General features: G+C 37.8%; 3 protein-coding genes and 1 pseudogene across 20 annotated transcripts in view; 2 read left to right on the top strand and 2 right to left on the bottom strand.

The window, feature by feature from the left end:
* LOC113681751 (uncharacterized) overlaps positions 1-13,628 on the bottom strand; it is a 52,548-nt gene extending 38,920 nt beyond the window's left edge. For 4 of the 6 annotated variants that reach the window (XM_089184813.1, XM_089184816.1, XM_089184817.1 and 1 more), the window contains exons 1-2: positions 13,510-13,628; positions 4,041-4,108 (exon numbers count right to left, since the gene is read on the bottom strand). The gene's annotated coding sequence lies outside the window, so the exon portion shown is untranslated. Of the gene's footprint in view, positions 1-4,040; positions 4,109-9,076; positions 10,278-12,498; positions 12,679-13,509 lie in introns of those variants that run through there. The other 2 variants (XM_089184815.1, XM_089184814.1) reach the window with 2 other exon arrangements.
* LOC149038516 (uncharacterized) lies at positions 32-19,903 on the top strand. 12 transcript variants are annotated; one of them, XM_089184793.1, is made up of 11 exons: positions 32-228; positions 474-905; positions 1,067-1,279; positions 1,784-1,999; positions 2,569-2,622; positions 3,545-3,573; positions 4,066-4,114; positions 4,867-4,898; positions 5,067-5,172; positions 10,284-10,343; positions 19,677-19,903. In XM_089184793.1, exons 4-10 carry the CDS (start codon positions 1,955-1,957, stop codon positions 10,308-10,310), a joined length of 342 nt encoding a protein of 113 aa, XP_089040919.1. In that variant the 5' UTR covers positions 32-228; positions 474-905; positions 1,067-1,279; positions 1,784-1,954; the 3' UTR covers positions 10,311-10,343; positions 19,677-19,903. The 12 variants fall into 12 exon arrangements, with proteins under 12 accessions (XP_089040919.1, XP_089040918.1, XP_089040914.1 ...); XM_089184792.1 differs by having other exon boundaries at positions 5,064-5,172; XM_089184788.1 differs by lacking the exon at positions 10,284-10,343 and having other exon boundaries at positions 1,067-1,269; positions 5,064-5,172.
* LOC149038515 (uncharacterized) lies at positions 13,168-22,409 on the top strand (annotated as a pseudogene). The gene is made up of 4 exons (XR_016180231.1): positions 13,168-13,251; positions 13,753-19,956; positions 20,769-20,826; positions 21,868-22,409. The product of XR_016180231.1 is annotated as an uncharacterized LOC149038515 (transcript).
* On the bottom strand, positions 14,492-17,870 carry LOC149038517 (uncharacterized). The gene is made up of 2 exons (XM_089184030.1): positions 17,849-17,870; positions 14,492-17,220 (listed from the first exon to the last, which is right to left on the bottom strand). Exons 1-2 carry the CDS (start codon positions 17,868-17,870, stop codon positions 16,532-16,534), a joined length of 711 nt encoding a protein of 236 aa, XP_089040156.1. The 3' UTR covers positions 14,492-16,531.
* Positions 22,410-22,976: the final 567 nt, after the last annotated feature.

Below are 22,976 nucleotides of genomic sequence, written 5' to 3'. Positions count from 1 at the left end.
AGAACACGTCTGGACTTGCGTATATTTAAATAAATATTTCCCGTGGGCTATTTCCCTAGTTTGTATAACAGCAAACACACAAAAAAAATTCCCTACGCAACTTTCAAAATATAATGTTCCCTCATTGGACTCCGAGGAGACACCTACCGTAGCATACGGAGAGTGAAGAGCTCTTTATACTGCAATAGATCATATCAACAAAGCGTATTTAGTCGACAGAGAGAGAAGGTATGTCTACTACCAATATCACAATGGTTCAAACGTTGAAATGCACTTTCAATTAGAGTTCTTGATGTACATCAAACCACTTCCACACTGCCTGTCCTCCATTTTTTACCGTGACCAGAGTTCTTGATGTACATCAAAACACTTCCAAACTGCCTGTCCTCCTTTTACCGTGGCCAACAATGTTCACGGCGTACCATTGTACAACACTCTTTTATACTCTTCTTTCATATCATACCGCGCTTCAGGATGAATGCACAATGAAGCCAGCACAGGGTAGAATGGACAAGGAAAACACAAGTGCAGGCCCAACTCTTGACACAAAGAGCGCCTCTTCACACTGAAATCACAAGAGGACTGGAACACCGAAGAATTGTCGGGGAAATAAAAGGCACACGAACGTTTTGTGAAGATTGTCAAGAAAGATCATTTGAAAGGCGAACACCATTAAAGACGTCGTAAATCGTTTTGATAGAAGACAAAGAATTTTTTTCATTTTTAAGGAAGTTTCTTTGTAAAAATTCATGGCTGGCATCCTGTAACTGACAGCTTACGAAACGATCGGCTGTCGATTAATGAACTGCTTTCCCATGGAATCGATATCGCAGACTTAGACAAGGCCTTCTTCACTTTCGCATAGTCGAATTTGTCATGCTCAGGAAACAAAAGGGATACGCGAGGTAAGTTCATCGATGATTTGGTTGTTTTACTTTGTGATCTATAAATTTCACAAATTTTCTTAAAATTCAAGACTTTCATAAAACTAAACTGTTCAGAGGTGGACTGATCACGAATCGAAATGTTATTCTTGACCTCAATTCCACGTAAAATTCAATTTCAGGTAGTCTTAAAAGATGTACCACTTTCCTCGTGAGTTTTGCTTAATTCAGCAAAACTCAATCATCATGACAACAGACTTGCCCAAACAGAGCCCTGATTAGGAAGGCGATGGATTTTTAACTGTCTGTGACGGATAGAGTTTCACCGAACACAATCCATACTACAGGAGAATTTCCACTGTGCACTTTAATCCTTTCAATCCTGGTAGGAAATGGTATGTAATTTCTCCCAACATTTTCAATACCCTATCAGACAACCTGGTCATGAAAATGACTGACAAAATCAACTTAGTTTTTATATGGCTCTGATGCAAGACACCACATTATCAACACTAACAAACAAAGAAGAGTTTAGCATTGGTTGGGATGATTATTTTTAAGATCATGGCAGCGAAGGAATTGACAACGGCTAAATTTCTCGCAAAAAACAACAAACGTTCCATCTGCATTCTGGCGCTAAATGCGTTTGTTTACAAGTCCTATTATCACTGTTTAGCTATATCTTACAAATAAAGGTCAAAAATTAAAAGCAGTATTTCGTGTATACAAATGTACGTCCCTCTGAAGAAAAAATCTGAGAGGATTCTTTGAGTGTTGTATTTAAAAGTCATAGATTACATGACATCACTTGCTTCGGCATGACCACAAAAGCTGGGGTAAGGGATACTGTAGATGCAATGGGTTCCACTCATTCCTTGCGTTCTCTTTATCTAATCCAGAGGTGGTTTTCAAAAACTTCAATCAAATCGACTGCCACCCCAAAACTTGCTTCACAACCCGAAACATGGCTGCTCTGATTGCATTCATCTTTGTGACTGACCAAGTGTAACCTATTGTTAATAGCGACTGGGCCAATCATGAGTTATCCGTGACGTAAGTCGATCTACCACATGGGATCGAGGAAGAAATCTTACCTCAACACCCGCTCAGCTAAGGTAAGTTTGTTTCCCATTTTGCACAACTATTTCGGCGGTATTTTTCCCGAGTCTTGCAATGATTTGAGAAAATTCACCGCCCATGAGACAAAGAACGCACTATCGCTCTTCTGATGGCACATTTCCCGAATTGTAACAGAGCACGAGGTATCGCTTTTTCAGCTTCCCTAAACCGTTCATAGAAATAGATCCAGGCACTTTTTATTGTGTTACGTGTATCGATCGCAACGATTCTGCGATGACCAGTTTTATGTCGCATAGAACAGTACCCACGCGAAGTAATTTTGGTTACCTAAAAGTAGTCGACGCCATTCCATCACTTGCGACTGGAGCTACTCGGTAAGGGCTAAGAACTTGGCCTCCCGTGGGGCCTAACAAAGTCAAAACCACGTATTTGGAATCATACCGCAATCATTCATAATCAGCAGAATGTAGACAGTTGTTAGAGGACTTGTTAAACACAAATCGTTCCAAAGTAAAACTTGGAAAGTCAAAGTATCACAGACACGTTGAAAACGCGAACATTAAGGAATTTGCAAAAACTAACCGCACCATCAACTCTTCTATAGTTAAGCCATAGAGTTTTCCAAGGAGCAAGAATAATGGCCAACAACAACGTAAACGTAAGTACCATGTGTGTACATTTAAAGGCAAAGCTATCTATCTCTAACTGTCCTACTGCTATACAGCACGATGATTATCACTTTAATGCTATCCTCAATTCTAAGCATCTTCTAATCTAACCCAATACCGATACTTGAGAGCTACTTCAGTAAAAAGTCTTGTTTTTCATTCCAAAAAGGTACTATTTCAACAGTCATGCACGTTCATGAATCTCCAAAGCTAGTTCAATTCAACAACAATTCTTTCTTACTATACCTGTTCAAGTTCATAGAAACTCGCTGTATGGTGCCAACTAAAGCCATCTTCATGAACGTTTAAACAAAGTGACTTCAGTCTCGTGAATTCTCATCGTTTGCCATGAAGCATACTAGCAGCATGCAATTTATGCAGCCGGGTGTGTAAATGTTACTGTACAAGGTCTAAAATTTCGGAGGATTTCATTTAAGCTCAAAAGGCAGTCGTTTTATTTCCTGTTACTTTTGCTCGCTTTCGCCTTCTCTTACATCGTGATGAAGTGCCTTTTCGGAAAAACCGTTCAACTTTCACGTCGATAAATTCAAAACCTATCATCAGCTGTCACGGACAAAAATGATAGTATGACCTAACTGTAGAACTCCAAGATTCCAAGATCCTTCTGCGATTCGGATATTAATTATGTAGAGGATCAAAGAGGATATGGCTGAATAACTACTTCAACCTTACGTGGCAATCAGTAATTTAAAGAAGGGTATGTCATACAGCTGTAAGCACTAAATGCAGTAATGATCAGTGTGTATCGAGAATACCCTTGCTAACGACAGTGATAAGTTGCAGTTAAAGGTAAAATGAATTTTCCAATAAATCTCACATATTTCAAGCAAACTCTGTCTTCTATTCCACTCGTTGCTATGCATTGATGAATAGTGCAACTGTTTGTTTCAGGAGCAGGACAGATTTATGGGCACAGATCGGTAAGTTGAAAAACTCTTCGTTCAATTTACACATTCCAGAAGCAAAACTATGTCAATCTATAATCCCCTTTATGTCCCCCTTGTGAGAAATCACTTATACTTGCATTTTAAACTGTTCCCTTTGAATTGTTTCCAGATCTAGTATTTATAATCATGATAGCCATGACTGTATACACACTGTATATGTATTGATAATCTTATAGTTGCAAACAATGAGTACATATGTGCAGTCTAAAGCATCCCAGATTGTCCTTCAAATAACAAATGTTTATCTTGCTTGCAAGAATTATTCATCTCTTACCTCTAACACATGACATGGACAAGTCTATGCTCTCACACTGTTTATCATGAAAATATGTTGATTTATTTTCATGCATGCATGTATGCATGCATGCATGGGATATCACACTTAGAAACCAAGTTTAATGTAAACAGTTAACTGTAAACAAACTGAGGCATGAACTTACCTCTGCCCTGCTTAATTCATTTTAGGGATGATCTGATTGACACATTCTCTCAGTTTCTGATATTGGACCTGGAGGTATGAAGAATCTTTTAAAAATTAAACTTCCCTTTTAAGTGCCAGGTTACAAATTTAAGTCTACCTCTGACTAAAATATGAATTTTTCCCCCTCCTTGGCCAAACTTTTGTACATGTACAAGCCCTCACAACAAATAGGCATCACATTTTCCCCAATCAACCTCATGTATCAGGACACATTTCTACTATGCAGATTGTCAACAAGATACATATTTCACACCACTTGGGAAGGGATACAAGAAAAATTAGTCTTCCCATCACATGAAAAGCACATTAGAGTAATAAAACTGATGACATGGGGGCCCCATATTAAGATATTACATAAGTATGCAAGTTAGATACCAAGATAAAAAATAATCCAAGAATATTGCTGGGTTGTCAAAATTGAAGCTAAATGTAAATGTATTATGTATGAGTGTAGATAATACTTTTTGATAATATCTACATAATATAATATTATTACAAGAGTTCAGGTTAAAAAGTGTATTAGCTATGAGGTGATAAATCTCATGATTTTTTTCCTTTGTTTTATCAACTTAAACTTTAACTCCTAAGATCTGATTGCTAATTCTCCTCTCCGGCTGCTACACATTTCTTTGTAAATTTTGTTATAAGATTTTGGCGTTTGATCAAGATAGCTTCTTCCACTTATTAATGGTTTTTCTGGGAGCTAAAGGGTTAAGTGTTCCTTTATGGCTGCAGCAGATAACATGTCTTCTTAATTCAAAGCTGAATTACATTTTATTTTACAGGTGCCTGATGACACACATTCAATGCAAACAAGGTACAGTATAATTTATGATTATTAGCAATCATACAGAAGGCTTGACACAATTTTCTTGCACAATTCATGTTATACAATCACAGAAGCTGCAGGTATTCAAATATTAGAGGGCAGGACCAAATTCATTACTACGTCATTATTCTTAACTCATGAATTTATTGACAGCAGAATGTTGGCACAAGTCATCTTTGAAAGCCAACAGATGCGTTCCCAAGGAGAAATGGAAACCATACCTGTACAACCTTCTTCGCTTATGGATTCATCAGTTGCAATGGTGAGTTATTCAAATTTTTCTTTCACTCTTAAATACAGGCAATGTACAGAATTGACCTCTGAGTTTAGAATATTGAGCTTAACAGTTTTCTGAAACTACTCAAAATGCAGCTGTAATAACAAGGCAGATTGATGATGGTTACAATTCCAGCAATAGTTTCCATGTGTCTTTTTTTCTAAAAAAAACATGAAGTTTATGAGCGGTAAATCTTCATTAACTGTTTCATTCTCAAGATCTAGTCATCAATTCTCTAGAATGTTAGCCTTGTTTTCTCTTATACTTAAGTACATCTAAGAATTAAGTATGGAGTGAAACAAAGTCCCCAAGATGATATATGTAATTTTTCCCATGTCTAATCTTCCCTCTGTTGGGAGATGTATTGACATTGTAAGGACAAATATACTCTTGGCAGTGAAAGGGTTAAAATGTCTTCATGTTACATGTATGTGGCTTTTATATTCAGATATGTGTGGAAAGTACATTTAAAAGTTTACCTTTTAAAATATTAAAATGTTTAACACCACATGTGGGAATAATAGCATACGCAGCACATAAAATGTACTCTTGGGTCACAGTATTTTTCTCTTTTTAAAGATATAGCACAAGATGCAACCATGTACATGAACATTAGGTCACTAAATATGTACATTTGTTGAAAAGTATAGCTTAATGGCAATAGAAATTCCTAACAGTAGCAATAAAATCCAAAATCTGAATAGATCAGATTAAGGCTGCCACCCAATGCTTTCTATCCAACCTTAGTTCCTTCTTAAACTTAATACACAGGGTGCTGAAGAACTTTGAAAGTTCAAGATCCCAACATTACAAGAACTTGAAATAATTAGTTTTGGTGTATTTCAAACATAGCACATGTAGATTCAGTTGGAAAAGCTAAAAACCCTAGAAATGTACGTTTGTAAATCCTTTACTTCAGAGTAATTAGTTTTGTTTTGCACTTAATATGGGTTTACCTCACCACTTTCCAAAATATTGTATACAATGTATGGTTTTTGAAAAACATCAAATGTACATGTATTAGACATGAATCATTTAAATTTTCTGACAAATAAGTTTCCTTACAACTCCCAAGAACTTTCTTAGGTTAAATCCATCCTCTACCGTATGACCAGTCACCGGTAAGATCTCTGTAATCAGATTTAGAACTACAGTATTATGGTTTCTCTTGACTGTAAAAAAAACACAATCCAAACAAAAACTGGAGTTGGAGATGCTAATCACTGTTTTAAGAAAAGTTTTCAAACTTTTTCAAGGGCTTTGTCCAGTGATATATCCTCATAGGATACATGTATTCATCAGCACAAAGAAAGTTAATTATTGTGTCATGCAGGTAATTCTTAGGGCTGAAAAGACAGTAAATCTATCAGTATGGTCATAGTTCATTACAGAATGGAATAAATGTCTTTTCTCTTGTGACTGAACAGCCTCTTTTCAAAATGATTAAAAGAATTTGACATGCATGAACACTTGACAGAACTATGTGACACAGACACCAGAACTGTGTGACACAAAGAATGGCGATTTGTGTGACATAGAGAACTCTGAACTGTGTGACTTGAATATGAAGTGATAAGTTAGGAGAAGATTCACTGATACAAATGCACATATACAATTTTATCCAAACAATTCTGTCTTCCATCCGGAACAAACAATTTTTCAAATCAGATATCCTTTGAAATCCTTTCACTCCCAGGAGTGATTAAGAAGTAATTTCTCCCTACATTATCAACACATCATCAAGCTGCTAGGTTAGGAGAATAAAAGCAAATATCAACTAGAGGATATTATCTGATCCACCAGTAAAAATTCTTAGAACTACTACTACCTGTAAAGAATTGTATCGCAGACAGTAAGGATAATTGCTAATGCATTCTTTGGGTGTGAAAGGGTTTTAAAGAGACATCTTTCCATAGGGTGACAGATTCAAACTTATATGGAGATGCAAAAGGTCAAAAATAAAATCTTTGAAATAAAAAATAACAGAAGTAATTATAAATTTATAAAAAATTCCTTGATCAAGTTGTAATCAAAACAAACAAACCAAAGTTTATTTTTCAACTAGTAAAATCATGAGTGACACACAAAGAGAAAAGAAAAATTATTTCCATGATACTTTGTTTATAAATTAAGACTGTTTGTCTGCATAGGCCACAGTATAACACTTTCACATAAGGAAAAAATCTACATAATTTTACTTAAACTGCTATTTGAAAAACTATTTTAAAACCTCCCAAAATCCTTCAAACTCCTTATCAACTTAGTACTTCCTATAGTACTTCAACAAAAGTTGTGGATTAAAGCTATATACAAAAATTTGGATTTTCCTTATGATTTTCAGAGCCAAACTGGCTTTTTTAGAGAATCTGAGGAGTTTTAGAACACATTTTTAGACAATAATGTCCAAAAGGTTTACATGAAAACAAATGTATGTGTTTCATAACAGCTTCTTTATTGTTCTTTCACTGTTTCCAAGCATGCTCCTTCCACATAATTACTACTACGAGCCTTTTCAGCACCACTGAAGGGCCTCTGTGCTAACTGTTAAATGTTGTTACTGTTTGTTTCAAGGAGAATTATGTAAGGAGACAAAGCTAACAAATCACTTACTTGTCCTGGTAAATAAATGATTTAGAATCAGTTTAAAGGTGCTTCCATGTGATTTCACTGGGGGGAATCTAGCATTTAATGAAAATTATCTGATTATTAAAAAAATTGAGACATCTGGAATTTGTAGGAAAAATTTCAAGATTTTTGGAGATAAAAAAGGAGATTTCACACATTTTTTGGAGATTTTCTAGATTATTGTATCTAGGCCCATTGTGGATTTTCATGGCTTCAATTGAATACCTAATCTATCTTTACCTGGTGCAATTTAGATTTCAAAAATAAACATAAGATGAAGTTCTATTTTGGAAGCCTCATATCACTGGCATAGGTACTGCTAGTGATATGATAAATATGCATTATTGACCAAGCATGAGGTCAGGATGGTTGGATTTTGGCTGCATTCTATGTTTTGCATTTTTATTAACAGAGACAAAATCAGCATAATAAGAATCGAGAATGACTGCTGTATCTCGAGAGCCAGAAAAAAAGTTATAAACCCATGAGAGTCATTTAATATTTTCTTTGCTCTCTTTGTTCTTCCCATTTTTGCAAGTCAATTATCATCATATTAAAAAAATTATGAACTTTTAAGTCCCCTCCAAGCCATCATTTCTTATGCGGGATCAAAACAGCTGATCTCAAGCGTGCAAAATGAACCCATTTTGACCACTCGGATAGCCAATCAGTACGTTGAATTCGCTTCACACTACCCACGCACGCTGCCGGATGTGTGATAATGTGTTTTACTGGTCCACCTCCTTTCCATACTAGGTCAATTTTACCACTCTTTTACTTTGATGTCTACATGTAAATATCTACAGACAGTTTAAGTGACTTGTATCTCAGTGGCGGACTACTTTGACCTACAAACCTTAAAATCTACACTTTCCACAAGTTTTACAGTTCAAATTACTTAATTTATCATGCGTGTACCAGTAAATTATGCTGACAGACGAGTTGATCATTGAGGAATCAAAGTATAAGACGAGAGAGGGTCTCGATTGCTACATTAAATTAAGAACAAAACATTTTGGTCTACGCGTGTTTAAATTTGAAGAAAGTAGAAGTTCAACGTAGTTTGCAGCCGTTAAAACCATAATATGCACGTGAAAACGTGTCGACGATTCATCAGGAGAGATGGCTACGAAGACTGCTAGCTCGAGCCACACTAACAACAGACCCGCTAGAAACGTTGAACCTAATACACGTTAGAGCTAAAATCTACAGGCATCAGTTTCCATTGTAAGAACAACGCACATATTTCCTCTGTTTATCTTACCTTATCACTTTGTTCGCTTACTTCAACCATTTCCAGAACACACGCAGGCTTAGGACATGCGCAGTTACTGTACATGAGCAGGTTGACCTACAAACCTGTAAACTGGGAACTAGTGAAGAATCTGGGAAAGTGTGACGCGACCTAAAAATTTATTTTTTCACACTTAAATGAAATTATCCCTTCCAGATCTAACTTAGGCGAAAGCAGAACGCGCGAAGAAGTCTTCCTTTCAAAAAATTTATTTTTTGTTACCCTACCATAAAGTTCGATCCGAAAGCCGGGATGATGTGCGAGGTAGTTTTCAGCTCTAAATTGAAAAGGCCTCACGGGGCTTGATTGTAAAAGGCTGCTTTTTTTCAATAAAAAGCTGTTATTATTATTTCTTTTTGGCTCAAATGAGTCGGCTCTAAAAACCAACCAGCAGAATTTTTGTTTGCCACTTAGGTTGACTTCAAGATTTTATCCGCATGCTTAAATATCACCGAGGCGCTGATGTGAGCACGTAGTATTTCCTTATTTTATCATTACTTTTTTTCACGTATGGCTGCACATGCCTCCTACACGGAGTGGAATAATTACGTTGCCACGGAGTTGGAACGCTCTGATAGTTATAAGTTTGATTTGTTTACAATCCGATGTTTGTCGCACAATCTCGGAAAGTAACGGAGACCGTTACGGCGTAAATCGTACCCCTCGAATTTTTCCAAATTTAATTGCACATAATGAAAATTTTTGGCATAATTTTTTTCTCAAATGCCTTTTTTTTTTCAAAGGTGACGCTCAAAAGTATAATACTCAAAATTTTCGAGCATAATCTATGTGACCCTAGCAGTGATACGATTCAGTTCCAGGTAGTCAAGACATGAAACAAACGAGAGAGAAATGCCCCACTAGAATTTAATTTTTGAACAATTCATGCACGTGTAATGAGTGCATTAGAGTCAATTATTTTTGCTTGTAAGAATGTTGGTGCATGCGAGATTTCGGAGGCAAGTTGTACTCACAAGAGCAAAAAGCACGCGGGCGAGAAAAGAAGCTTTGCTTTTTCAACGCAATCTTGCCATCCACGTTGGCTGGCTGCCTGCAAACTTTTCTCTTTTTTGTTGTAGAAGATTTAAGCTGAAAAAATTGATCAACGGATCGAATTGAATTTCTTGAGAATGTAGCCTTCTTACGCAGGCATATTTCCGGTTGTCGCTTCTTTCAGGAAATGTATCTGAGTGCGGTGGCTTAGGAAAGATTTTAAAGTTTTTTAAAGGAAACTTAGGTATGTCAGCATTTTGTTCTTGTATTCTATCATACAATTTCTTAACCCTTTTTGAACTGTCCCGATCAGGCCAAGGTTTAACAATTTAGATATATATATTTGTTGACGGAAATAATTCCACAAAAGATAGATGTTAGTTGAGAGTCTTGCCTCACTTCAAAAGGACTTTCTAGAAACATCCCGTTCAAACAGAAAATACAAAAGCACCTGTATCCATGAGCACTTGCGAACAACTTCAAAGATAATTATAATACATTGGCGAGCGTACTACTCCGCAGTATCTCACGGTCTGTCAGTCTTCATAAACAAAACAAAAATAGTTCAAAAGCACTGATGGCGCTCCGTAAACTTCACTTTAATTCTAACTGCAGCTCTTTCAACGACTTGGATCATGTCGTGAACCTCAAAGCAAAATTTGTGCGGCTCAAATTCGAGTTGACTTTCTTGTGTTCTGAAAGGCACGTGCATCATGAAAATGACAGAGGCTCCAAATCAGACTGAACATGGTATCCTACAGTAGCGGTATATTTATGTGACAGGCCCTAGCACGAGGTAATGATATGAGTATCTATTCTATCAACGAGTTAATGAGTTTCTATTCTATCAACGAATTGTCTCTATGAACAACGTCTCGGCCAACAATTTTCCAGCTGGAAGACTTCTAGATTCACCGTCCATTCACTTTCATCACTGTCTCGTTAATTTAACATATCGGCTCTTGAAAGTTAAATTCGACGATTGCATAACGGTCTGCGTACAAACGAAATACCAACAGTCTATGAGCTGAAAGCTTGCATCTTGCGGTTCACTGGCTTCAGTTTAAAGCTGGCTCACTGATAAGTCTATTGCTAAGTGAAACATGTTTAAAATGAGCCAAATTTTAGTCGAGAACAACGCGAGTGATAAAGTAACAATTCCAACTATTTAAAAAACGTCTGGTGTTTAATGGTTTTAACACATAGTGGGAAACAATCTGAGAATTTCGAAGAGATTTAGACCACATATATCATGGCACGATACCTACGTATTTTGGGGCATGCTTGGGCATGTCCACGAAAGGGACTTTCCCACTGTAATTTGATTGGATAGAATTGACGAAAATCGACCTAAGAATAGGGACGTGAGCTTTGCGCCAAAAGCGAATAGGGAGTCAGATGTTGCACTAGCGCCAATTTCGAACAGCGGTGGCTAAGTGCTATAGGCGATTCATCCATCGTAGCAGATACGGACAAAAAAGATGAATTTATACACTAACTTTTGATATACACCTAGCAGAAAAAATGGAAATAAACAAAATGCATTAAAACAGGCATGAGAGTGGAATGATTTACATATCTGAAACACAGATCAAAATTGTTCAAATACCGAGGCGACTAAGTTTGCTCAAGAGTTCCATACTTGAGAAACCTCGCTAATTCTTCAGATATACGTGCTCAACTTCATCACTGCATATTCTCGAAGACTCTCCATATTCTTTTACTGTGATCCCTTATCACTCCCGGGGGTGCGAAGGAATCACATTAAAAGAATATAGTCTCTCAAAATTTTTGTAATCGAGAATCCCTTAAAATACATACACTGACCCTTTCAAATTAAAGATATCATGTAACTGAAAAGCAGCTTGTGTACATCAGTCAAACTTGCCCGAACGGTTTTTGCGATATTTTGATTTCCTTATTTTCTAGGAAAAATAAAATATTTCCACACTGTAATTCAAACATGCGTAAAGCAGCAATAGCAAACTTCGCCCTGGGACTTTTTTTCGCAAATAAATCGTTGTTCCACAAACATGTTATCATAACAACTTCAGTGATAGTTTTTATCATTTTGCAATCAAGGTAGGGCTTAACAACAGTTAATAACGACAATTACTGCGTCGACGTGGATGCTTGCTTAGAATCAAGGATTCGTGTTTTTCTTCATAACTTGAACCTGTAGTTCGTTGCAACCATCCCCAAATCCAAAGGTCCATAATCCAGAACAAATCATTAATCGCGTGACAGACTGAACAATCAAACACTATACATTTGTACGACAAAAATGAAAGAAATTCATTAAGCATACAGGCTGTCTTCTGACGTTAGCCCTACTGTGGCCTCGAAAAACAATTCAACAACACGAGTGATCTTTGTCCTGCATAGTTCTGAGGGTTTACCTTCCGAAATCCTCTGACCGCAACGTCCGCAAAGTTAGAGATAACCTCGCCACAGGAAATTACGTACGAGCCATTTTTAATCGTTCGTGCATTTAGGCGAATACAGCATCTCATTGTAAAAATCATGATTCAATAGAGAGTAGCCCCGTGTGTGTAGATCCTGGTGCAAAAATCAAAGGACTAAACGAAAGAAAGCGCTAATGTTATACATTTGAAACGATCAAGTTTATGAGTAGCCGTCAGGCGGCGGCAAACCCCAATCCAGACAGAAATCTGCCTTCAGAGATCAGAATTGATACCGCTTTTGTTATGATCTTCGAAGCATTAGCATAAATGCACAGTTGTTAGCATAGAAGAGACTGACACCCTTACCATCTCTGAATGATTTTCAGAAAATCATGTTTTAAGTACAACAAGAAAACCCCACAGTTTGATACCAGATGTGCCAGAAATCGAGTCAAAGTCAAATTTTCCAAGTTTAAGATTCGAAAATGAAACAAGGAGAGTCTTAGACATACACATGTATATCCAGCACCGTATACGAGAGCAACGAGCAATGTGTAGAGTGGTATGATTGAGTGATAATAATGTTTCTCATGCAAGGATTATAAGAACTAATATGTAACATTCCCGTTCTGGTTGCAAACATGTGCGCCGAGTAGCTCTATAATGGCTAGAGATAGTCAGTTATACATTAACTCGTCCCAATACCAAAAGTTGAGTCGCATCAGTAGTATTATAACAATATTCAGCGTACTGTCTCTCAAAAAATCTGCATCACTCGATATAATCATTATCTCCGCTCGCCGGATTTTCATGGTCTATATGAAAACAAGCAACTTGGCAAATATGATTTGTCAGCGATAAATTCATCCTGGAACTATGAAGGAGCCGCTAGTCTTATCATTTTAGCTCAGCCACAAAGGATCTTGTTCGCTTAACGATGTAAATTCGCTTTTTACTGCTGTTAACCAACTCAATACGTATGTCAGAAGACAAAAATGCTCTTACCTCATATAGCAGAGACACACGATAATAAACCTATCTGTAGCCCGTATTACAAGATTCCTTGTTTGACTTACTTTCTCCTCAAAACACTCGTACACGTTGAGTTATCGATCGTTTCTCGTGACGTCACAGAATTAATTTGCGCCATTTTGGTGCACGTCACGTGTTTCAGTCATTATTATATGCAAACACGGTCCAAATTTATAGTTCCTTCCAGTTTACAATCGACAAAAAATTTAAATGTAGGGCTTCTACCGAAAAATTGCTATTCCTTTGTCTGATGCAGACCATGTCGTCCAAATTCCACCGTATGATTACGATAAAAACTGGATTTAGAAGTCAGAGAGCGTAAACTAAAGAAGATCTCGACTCTCAGAATCGATCCTGTTTTGATAGATGGGAAACGCTTCGAGCCTGATTGCTTACCGCCGGTGGAATCGACTGATTTGCTCTGCTATTTGGTTCTCGAGACTAACTATTTTACGCAAAAAACAACTTAAAGCCTTCCGCAGTCTCGAGGCCTACAATCAAATGGTGTCAGGCTTTGTTTGCAATGTTCAAGAACACATCATCGCAGACAAGTTGGTGGTGTTGGCAAAAGTGCGGCACTCGGAGCGGATAAACGATGCCTTGATTCAAATCTAGAATATTACTGCAAAGGATGGGACGATAAACCGCGCTCATTGTTTGGGATGCAAGGCAGGCCTCGCCGAATCAGGTTCGCACATAGCTAGTGTGCTATTTTACCATAAGGCTTAGACAAAGGTCATCATTATATACCTAGACACTCAACAAAACGAGCACTGTGATTGGTTGATTCTTGGTCACATGCCCCTGATCAAATGTATCCCGACCGGGATACAATTGTGTAGTTGTTGCCCGCGCATCGAACACAATAAAATGTTTCTTGCCATATGATTGTTTAAGAGAAAGTCTAAATATTTAACAAAGAACTTAATTTATGGTCCCTCGGAAAACTAGTTAGTTTTGTTTCCCTCGATTCCTGATGTTTCCCGAGACTTCGCCTCGGGAAACATCAGGACTCGAGGGAAAACAAAACTGTTTTCCTCGGGATCATACATAAAGTGTTTGATAGAAGGCTTGTACGCAAATTAAGAGCCCTTGGATACTTACCAGTTTCGCAAACAAGGTGGAATACTCTCCCAGCCGACCTTGATAAAACGATAGAGAACCTCAGTGAGGGACTTCAGGTTTCTGAGAACTCGGAAGTCTTCACTAAGAAGGCTCGTTCAGAGAGCGGAGGTACCAGCGCCAACGCAAGGGCAGCAAATGCTAAACAAAGCCTGTACTGCTGAGCTTGGTGCCCCCGTACGTGTTGATCCCGACTGTAATGGATTTGTTTGACAAGAAGAAATGGAAAAAATGAAAGACGTAGAAATGCCCTACAATGAGCTGCTAAAAATTTGTCAAAGTACCAATATTCAAATGACCAACCAACAAATTTATCACGAGCAAAAAGACACTATTGCACAGTCAAGTGGACAAACGTTTTTAAGCATAGGGCAGGCAGGATTGGTGCCTCACAGAGGAAAGCTGCAGCACACTCAGACCAAGCATTGCCATCACAGTCACTGATACAAAGGATTTTTTACCCTGAACTGCACAAAATAAATACTAAAGGCTGTGCGTCATGGGTGCCAGCATGAAGCCTCTGCGATCTGTGCTTTTGAGGAATCTTTGAAGAAAACTCATGGGAACTTTAGAGTGGTCAAATGTGCTCTTTGTTAGTCAAGAGCATCCTTGGTTGCATGCTACCCCAGATTTTGTATGCTCATGTAATTGCTATGGGGAAGGTTGTGGAGAGATTAAATGTCCCGTCTGTTAAGAGAACAGTGATTTTAATTCTTATGTTTTAAAGCCCTCCTCATGTCTTAAAAATAACAGTGCTGGGGAATTCACACTGCTTAACACACATGAACATTATTACCAGGTTCAGCGACAACTATTTTCAACTAATTTGAAGTACTGTTACTTTGTTGTTTGTGCTGTTTCTTCAAGTGAACTTAGGCAATTGTCACAAAGAATTCTTCCAGACAAAGACCACTAGAGTAAAGTTGTACCCAGATTGCAAAAATTTTGGAGAATTTGTGTTTTGCCTGAGGTACTTGCTCGATGGTGCATGAGAAGAGAGTCTAGCAAAGGATGGGGCTCCACTGGCTGATGCAGCGTGCCACTGCATACAGGAACTGATGAGGATACTGTCAAGTGTTGTAATCCGAGCTGTGCTATTCAGGAATTCCATTTGTTTTGTTTAAATATCAACACTATTCCGAAGACCTGGTATTGCCCCAGATGCAGAGCTTTACTAGAATTTAAGAAAAGAGGCTCTAAGCACCACTCAGCAAATACCAAGCCAAAATTCACACGTCACAACACACTCCAAGCAAACACACACACACACTTACCTTAACAAAAACCAGGCCAAAACTCACGCATGTCACAACAAACACCAACCAAACAGTCACACATGTCACAACACACACCGAGCAAACAGCCACACGTCTCAACCAACAGTCCAACAGTCACACATGTCACAACAAGAAACAACCAAATAATCACAAGAAACACCAACAAAACAGTCACTAAACCCCCAGTGAGTTCTAACACTCATTCAATTCTGAAAACTGTCACTAATTAAGAACAAAAGTGGGACGTCATGAATATGGCCTAATTGCTTCCTCAAATGGATAGCTGGACTGGGTAATTATTCAAAAGGCCCACATAATACCGAGAAGAATCAGTGAAGGCATACAAGGATTTCAGAGGCCAACTCGGCAATTTTATACTATGACTAGACCATTTATTCAAATAGTCCACATTAATAACAATCGCTGGGTATGTACTAGTAAGATATATAGTCCTCCTGGTTATGTTGATGTCTATGATAAAAGTGGGTAAGTTTCTAAGGAAACTGTGGTGCTGCGTCGGTGAGAGAGTTCAGCAGGTAATTTAGTGTTAACAACCGAGTTGAAGCGTAAATTGGCACCGTAAAGCGTTTCAAGCGTTAGCCCTTCGTCAGGAGGAACTGTAGGTTATGTGTAGGTTTACATGCAGAAATTGGAGCTACACTAGTGGTGGGAATAAGGTGACGAGAAAACATAAATAAATTAGTTGAATGAAAGGCGCTCGTTGATACCGAGAGAATTAAGAGTGCCAATTTGGAAGTAATGAATGAAATTAGAGGGGGTTGCGAAAAGATAGTACCAGTCCCTGAATCGTTTTGGAGTGATTTCAAGTTTTTAAGGATGATGCATTTAACTGCGTAGTTGTGAGGGTGAAATGTGAGAGTGAAAGGAATGCGGTCAGTGTTTTCCTTCTTAGTCGTTTGTAGTGCTGACTGTCGATCAATTTGTTGGGCACGGTGGTGGCCCGCTTGAACGACAGAAGCAGGATAGCCACGATTATCGAAAAACTGGCACATTGCCTCTGATTTTTCGGAAAAATCAGAGTCGTCAATACATCGACGACGAATTCTGAGAAACTGTGAAAAAGGTATGGAATTCTTGACGTGTGATGGATGCGAAGATGAATACAAGTAACTATGTGAATCTATAGGCTTGAAGTAAACACTACTACATAAACCGTTTCCTTCAATTGAAATTTTGATGTCTAGAAAAGCCAAAGAAGTGTCGGAAATTTCCTTATTGTAAGATGATGAAGTTTGGACGACAGGCGCTATAATTACTGGGATACCTGTGGTAGCCCAGTCATAAAATGCCTTTGTTTTTTTGTCGTCTTTTTTTTTTTTTTTTTTTTTTTCCTCCGCCACAAAATGGAAAAATTGCGCAATAGTACCCAGTGGTCATTGGGCTCTCAACACCATGACAACCAACTGTGATCCAATGAAGTGTTCACATGCTGATCACGTGTGTTATCTTGATGATAATTGACGTTGTCAAGCACGGACAGGGCCGGGTCACATGACGAACCACGGAACGTATAAAACGTATGCGTATTTGACGTATAAAACTCTTTTGTCAGTCGTTTTATATTTCAACGTATTTAGATTACAATCACCCGGAGTGTCACGGCGCAAACGCTCAAAATACTTACAGACGCATACACAAGTCGTATTGTTTGCGGCCAATCCACGCTAAAAGATGTTATTGAGCGGTAATTTTCGAACGGATTGAGTCGCCAACGCTTGAAAGCCATGAAAGCCTTGAATGCCTTGTATGCCAAGTATGCCAATGTCTTAGTTAAAAAACGTACACTTGTTGTAAAAAGCAAAATCTGAAACCAAACTGCATATACTCTATGCAATCTGTTGAACAACACTCTTACCGTGAGACTAAAGAACAAAATTCTAACGGATGCAAACTGATAGTGAAGAAAGACGGCATGTTGGATTCACTTGATGCCAGGGAACGTAGCTACGATAACAGTGTACAGGGAACGAAATATGGTCGATTTACAACGATAAATATTTCGAAATATAAACATTTTTCTCATAAAATCAATAAAAATTACTCATACCCTGTGTATCCGTTGTAGTTTCTGGCGATTTCTGCCGTTTTAAGCTTGCTTTACCATTACTGTTATTCACGTCATCTACTTTTATTAAGTTGGTAAAATCTGTACGGACATCACACCAACCAACTCGCGCGCAAAGTAAGAAGACTATATTAAAGGCTTGAAATTATATTACGATCGATTTTCATCAAGAAATGGGCCAGGAATTTTCCACAATAGTGCAAATAATGGTGAAGGCTGATCGCGGAAAAGCGATTGCGTGACGCTCGGTAAGCTGTAAGATGACATGTTATTATATACCAGACGTAAAAACTCTTCAGATTCTCCGTCTGCATTTTGTACCCACTCTGCAGTCTGCAGTCTATATTTTGTATCCGGTCTGCATTCTGCTGTCTGCATTTTGTAGTAACAGGTATCCGTGGCACCAATACAGTTTATTTTTGGTGACATTTATTCGCGCAACACACATAATTTACCACAAAATACCTGTTTGTGAGGTTATTCGACATTTTCGTTCTTTTCCGCGTTAATACTCTTCTTTCCTTCTGTAAGAATGTAGACCACTAACAATGTTTCAAGTAATCCACCCACCCTATAAAAAATAACTCTTGCATGCAGAGCATGCCTGTGTTTTGAAATAGGTGTATGCCCTTAGCCAGACTTGAGCTCACTATTTCAGTATACTAGTCCGACACCCATAGTATCACTACACTTGATTCCAAGGATCCAGTACCATCCAGGTATCCCAGTTACCCTGCTCACAGGGTCTAGTTTTGTCTAAACAGCGGGAAATAAGTTCGGTGGGACAACTGCAGGCAGAAACGATGGGTCGACCAGGGTTGTAAGATTTCCGGATTTTAGATTAAAAGTGAATACACGAAGTTCTAGGAGTGGTGATGGTGAGATTTTTTTGCAGTGGCTGGCAATTCTTGTTTAGCTCTAAGATCGTTTTGACAATGTCTTGGTTGATGAAAATGAGATCTCAGTCAACTTTTGCATAAAAGGAGGTGTCGAAGAGTTGCCGCAAAGCTTCTCTTTGGTAGAGGTCGTCCTGCCAAACAACAACTGCGCCGCCTTTGTTGGCGCTTTGGTAACTATTTCTTTGCGTTTTTTTTAATTTTTCAGCGCCGACCACTCTTCCGAAGAAAGGTTGGAAAATTTGGTATTACGATTGAATTTCAGTTTTTTGATATCGTGGTGACATTTTTTGATAAAAAAATCTAAAGATGCGAACTGGTCCCCTGGGGGTGTCCATTTAGACTTTCGAATCTGAATTGTTTCGAAAGTATCTTTGTTCGAGATGTTAGAATCCTGTCAGAGTTCTTGGGCCTTAATTTGGAGCAAATGGTTAAAAAGTTTTGAATTTGCATCCTGAATTTTGGCACGAATAGGTTATGCTAAAACAGCTGGACAGATTTTGGAAAGTTCAGAGCGGCAATGAGCCCCATGGGTTCGTTTAAGTAAATTAAAGGTATCAAGGTTTCTGTGCCGCTGAGATTGAAATGAATGCATTCAAGTATTTTACAGACAGGCATCAAACGGTTGTCTCACTTTCCCTGAGGTTGCTATTGGAGAAAAAGATCGTCGCCGCGAGGCTGATAGGCAAGTATTGAAAAGTGTCTGACTTGATCACTTGTTTTACTGACAGTATTCCTCTTTCTTTACTTTTCTTATAGCGTTCATCTGTCGTTTGCAAAGGCTCTGTTTTCGAGAATAGGAATTGGTTTCTATGTTACAAAGAATATCGCACGTGTCTAAAGGTGAAAGTCTGGGGAGCATTTAACAAGTGCCCTACTATTTCAGCTGTGCCTACGGGTTTGCTCGAATACTTTTCAGAAGTATAGTGAAATCTCTGGAATATGCATGTTGCGATCCGGAAGGGAAGAGAATCAAACTTAAACAAGAACAGCATTGCATTCTGGGTTTTTAGATCATCGGGTGAGGTTAAAGATAGCGGTAAGTGACTATGATGAAAACCCGGTGAACTAGATGTTTAAAACCGCACTCCATAAATCTTACAAATAATAAATTCAAGAAATTCGATTAGGAAATGACGCATTTCAAAGTTAATATGTATTTTATAACGATAAAATTTCGCGTACTAATAGAAATAGTATGTTTTCATACATAAAAGTAGGATTGGCAGGATTCTGAAGTAGAGATACTGGTCTCCAACGCAGGAGCTGTGAGTCGGAGATCTTGGTATTTTCATTTCACATTCCTACATCAAATCAATACGCCTATGCTAATGGCAGTGATATTTATTACTATGAGAATTACTTTTAATTATCCCCTTTTATCTTTATCATTCCAAAGACACAAACATTGGGTTGCAAGCCATAAAAGAAAACAGAAGAACTCGAGATTATGTTCCTTAAATAACAAGAGACAATCGACAAATTCTCGGAATATTTGACGATTGTAAACTGTAAGAAAGATTCATAGTTAATCCAAGAATTTTTCCCAGGAAAACGAACCTGTATACACCTTAATAAAGACGGGTCAAGGTATGCTTTATTATCTTTTTGTGTTAATGAATCTTTCCGGTCTCCCTTCTGAGAGAAAATATTGTTGTTTTTTGAACTTGTCGTTTCGATTAGGAAAGTTAATTTATTAAAATTATCAATTTACCCTGCAAAGGAAAATGTAAAAAGGCACCGAGTTAACAACAGAATCAGCATTTACATGGTTATACTACTGCAAGTAAAATTATTGGTAAAATACTCCGTTTCTCACCACCACCTCATGAGTGTTCTTTTATCTTTTAGGCCTTTCTGTTAGAAAAATAAGGACTCAAACCGTACCGAAAATTTAGGAAATAACCGCGTAAGTATAAAGCTTTTACATCAAAATACTAATAAGGGTTTTCTGGCTTTTTTTTCCCTGGTTATTTCCGATTTTTGACTCTTAAGGTCAGGCAAGTGCTTCTGTTGCCTTTCATGTCTTAATGTGTGATTTTATTTTTTAATTCTTAACCATTATAAAACGAGGATGTGTCCCCTGTCTTTACGTTGATGTGTCCGTATCTAAACTCGTCAGCGCTCACGGATTTGTTGATGTCCCCAAGCTCTAGCTTTACATCCAAAACAGCTCACAAAGTATCATAATACAGCTAAAAAGTTGTTGACTGCTACATCAAACAAATATCTGAAAAACAACATCAGGTAAATCTATTCAGTGTCATATAACACAGGAAGAAAATTGAGTGAAGGTGTTGAATACATTTCAGGATCCCTTTTTCCTTTTGCGGTTTCCGTTCACCTTCAGTGTTCCGCGATACTCACACTTTTACGAGTTTGCCTCAGTCAAACTGAGAGAAAACGAAAAATACAAAAACAAAAGAAAAGGAGAAAAATCGGACACATAAGCTACACTAGCCTCAAATAAAATTAAAAATATCGTGGATCAACCGAGCCACGAAGTTCAAATTGTCTGGCAGGCATGAATGAAGAGTGATTCCTTAAGCAAATGCTGAGCACCATGTGTAGGTCCACTTCGTCTAATCTCGTTACACGATCAGGACCCAATGAGATGAGAAAGGGGCAAACACTGTAAAAAAATAAAAAGTGATAAAATACTGTTAAGCACACCGTTTTTTAGTCGATGTAGGATCAAGAGAGATGGCAGCCCGCTATTGCAGATGGTCTATAGATCCCTCTTTCCATTGTTATAATCTTATAACGCAGCAGGATATCAGGATAGTTTGTCTCCATGTTTGTTTCTTGTTTCTCTTCTTACCTTTTCGTGTACACACGTGAAAAGGTTATATCAAAGAACCAACAAACATTAAGCAAAACTTTCAGCTCTCTTTAGTGAGGGTTATTTATCAATCTACTCAAGTAACTTTTCACGTTTTCTTCTCTACAGGAAATTGAAAGAGTAAAAGTTGGTGTGCAAACATCAAGGAACACCCCTACGTAAGGAAATGATACTCACACAGAGTGCTAATTGTTCCCGACATATTTACTTCCAGTTCAAGAAAGTCTGTAGATCCGTCGTATCGTGAATTTTCAGGCATAAACAATCAGAAAGATTAAACGAGTGACCTTCGATACTTGCTCATTAGTAACATGTAAATAGCAAAGAACCAGAGGACCTAATAACGTTATTTAAGCGCTTTTCGACTGAGTGTTTGAAGTAATCCGGATTTGCTTCAATAAATTTCAAGACTGGTTCTATACAAACTCACGCCATTATCTCTTAACCATCAGAATGCTGCGTCAGGATTGGCTCAAGTTTGGCAACTCAAGCCAATCCTGACGCAGCATTTTCTACGGCCACAGGTTGTTTACATGGCTCTGGTTCACTAACTCATGACACTTTTTATTTAATAAATGATTATTTTTCTTAAGCGTGTCTATTGTATATATCATTTCACTCAATAAAACCGATAGAAACCTTGTATAAAATGCCTCAAGTTATAGTTGAACAATAACAAAACGCGTCCACTGTTTGCGGTAGAATGACTGAGCAAATAAAATTTTTTCGAAGACAGCCCATTAACTTATGTATTGAGTAATAGATAGTGACATTTAATAGTTCAATTGCATTGTTTCAGCGCCAAGTGGTTTCGTCACAATACGGGTTTCTCTCGATCGAAGTGCTTCTTTCACCCAGTAATTAAGGTAGTCAGCCCTAAAGTGAAATAAACGGTATCATATTTGCATTTGAACGCGTTGGCCCGCATCAATATTTCTAGGTCACGCCGTCGCTCAGAAACCGAGAAGTGATTTACATATCCAATTATTAGAGCTTTATTTACAGCCTTCCTAGATTTTGTACGTCTCATGTCAACAATAATTAACCATAATTGTTTCGTTAATTATGAATCATATTCTATGTTTACAACACGTTTTAGACACACACTCAGTGATTTTAAAAAGACAGAGCGTTGAAAATGCTGTCTTTCGTACACTCAAAAGAATGGAATTATTTACCGGAAGAGTAAACAAAAGCCAATTTTATAAGCCGAATGT

Source organism: Pocillopora damicornis, chromosome 10 (genome assembly GCF_964200805.1).
Source record: "Pocillopora damicornis chromosome 10, jaPocDami1.2, whole genome shotgun sequence".
Lineage (NCBI taxonomy): Eukaryota > Metazoa > Cnidaria > Anthozoa > Scleractinia > Pocilloporidae > Pocillopora > Pocillopora damicornis.
Note: the sequence above shows the minus strand (reverse complement) of the source record. Positions and strands in the feature narration are given on the sequence as shown.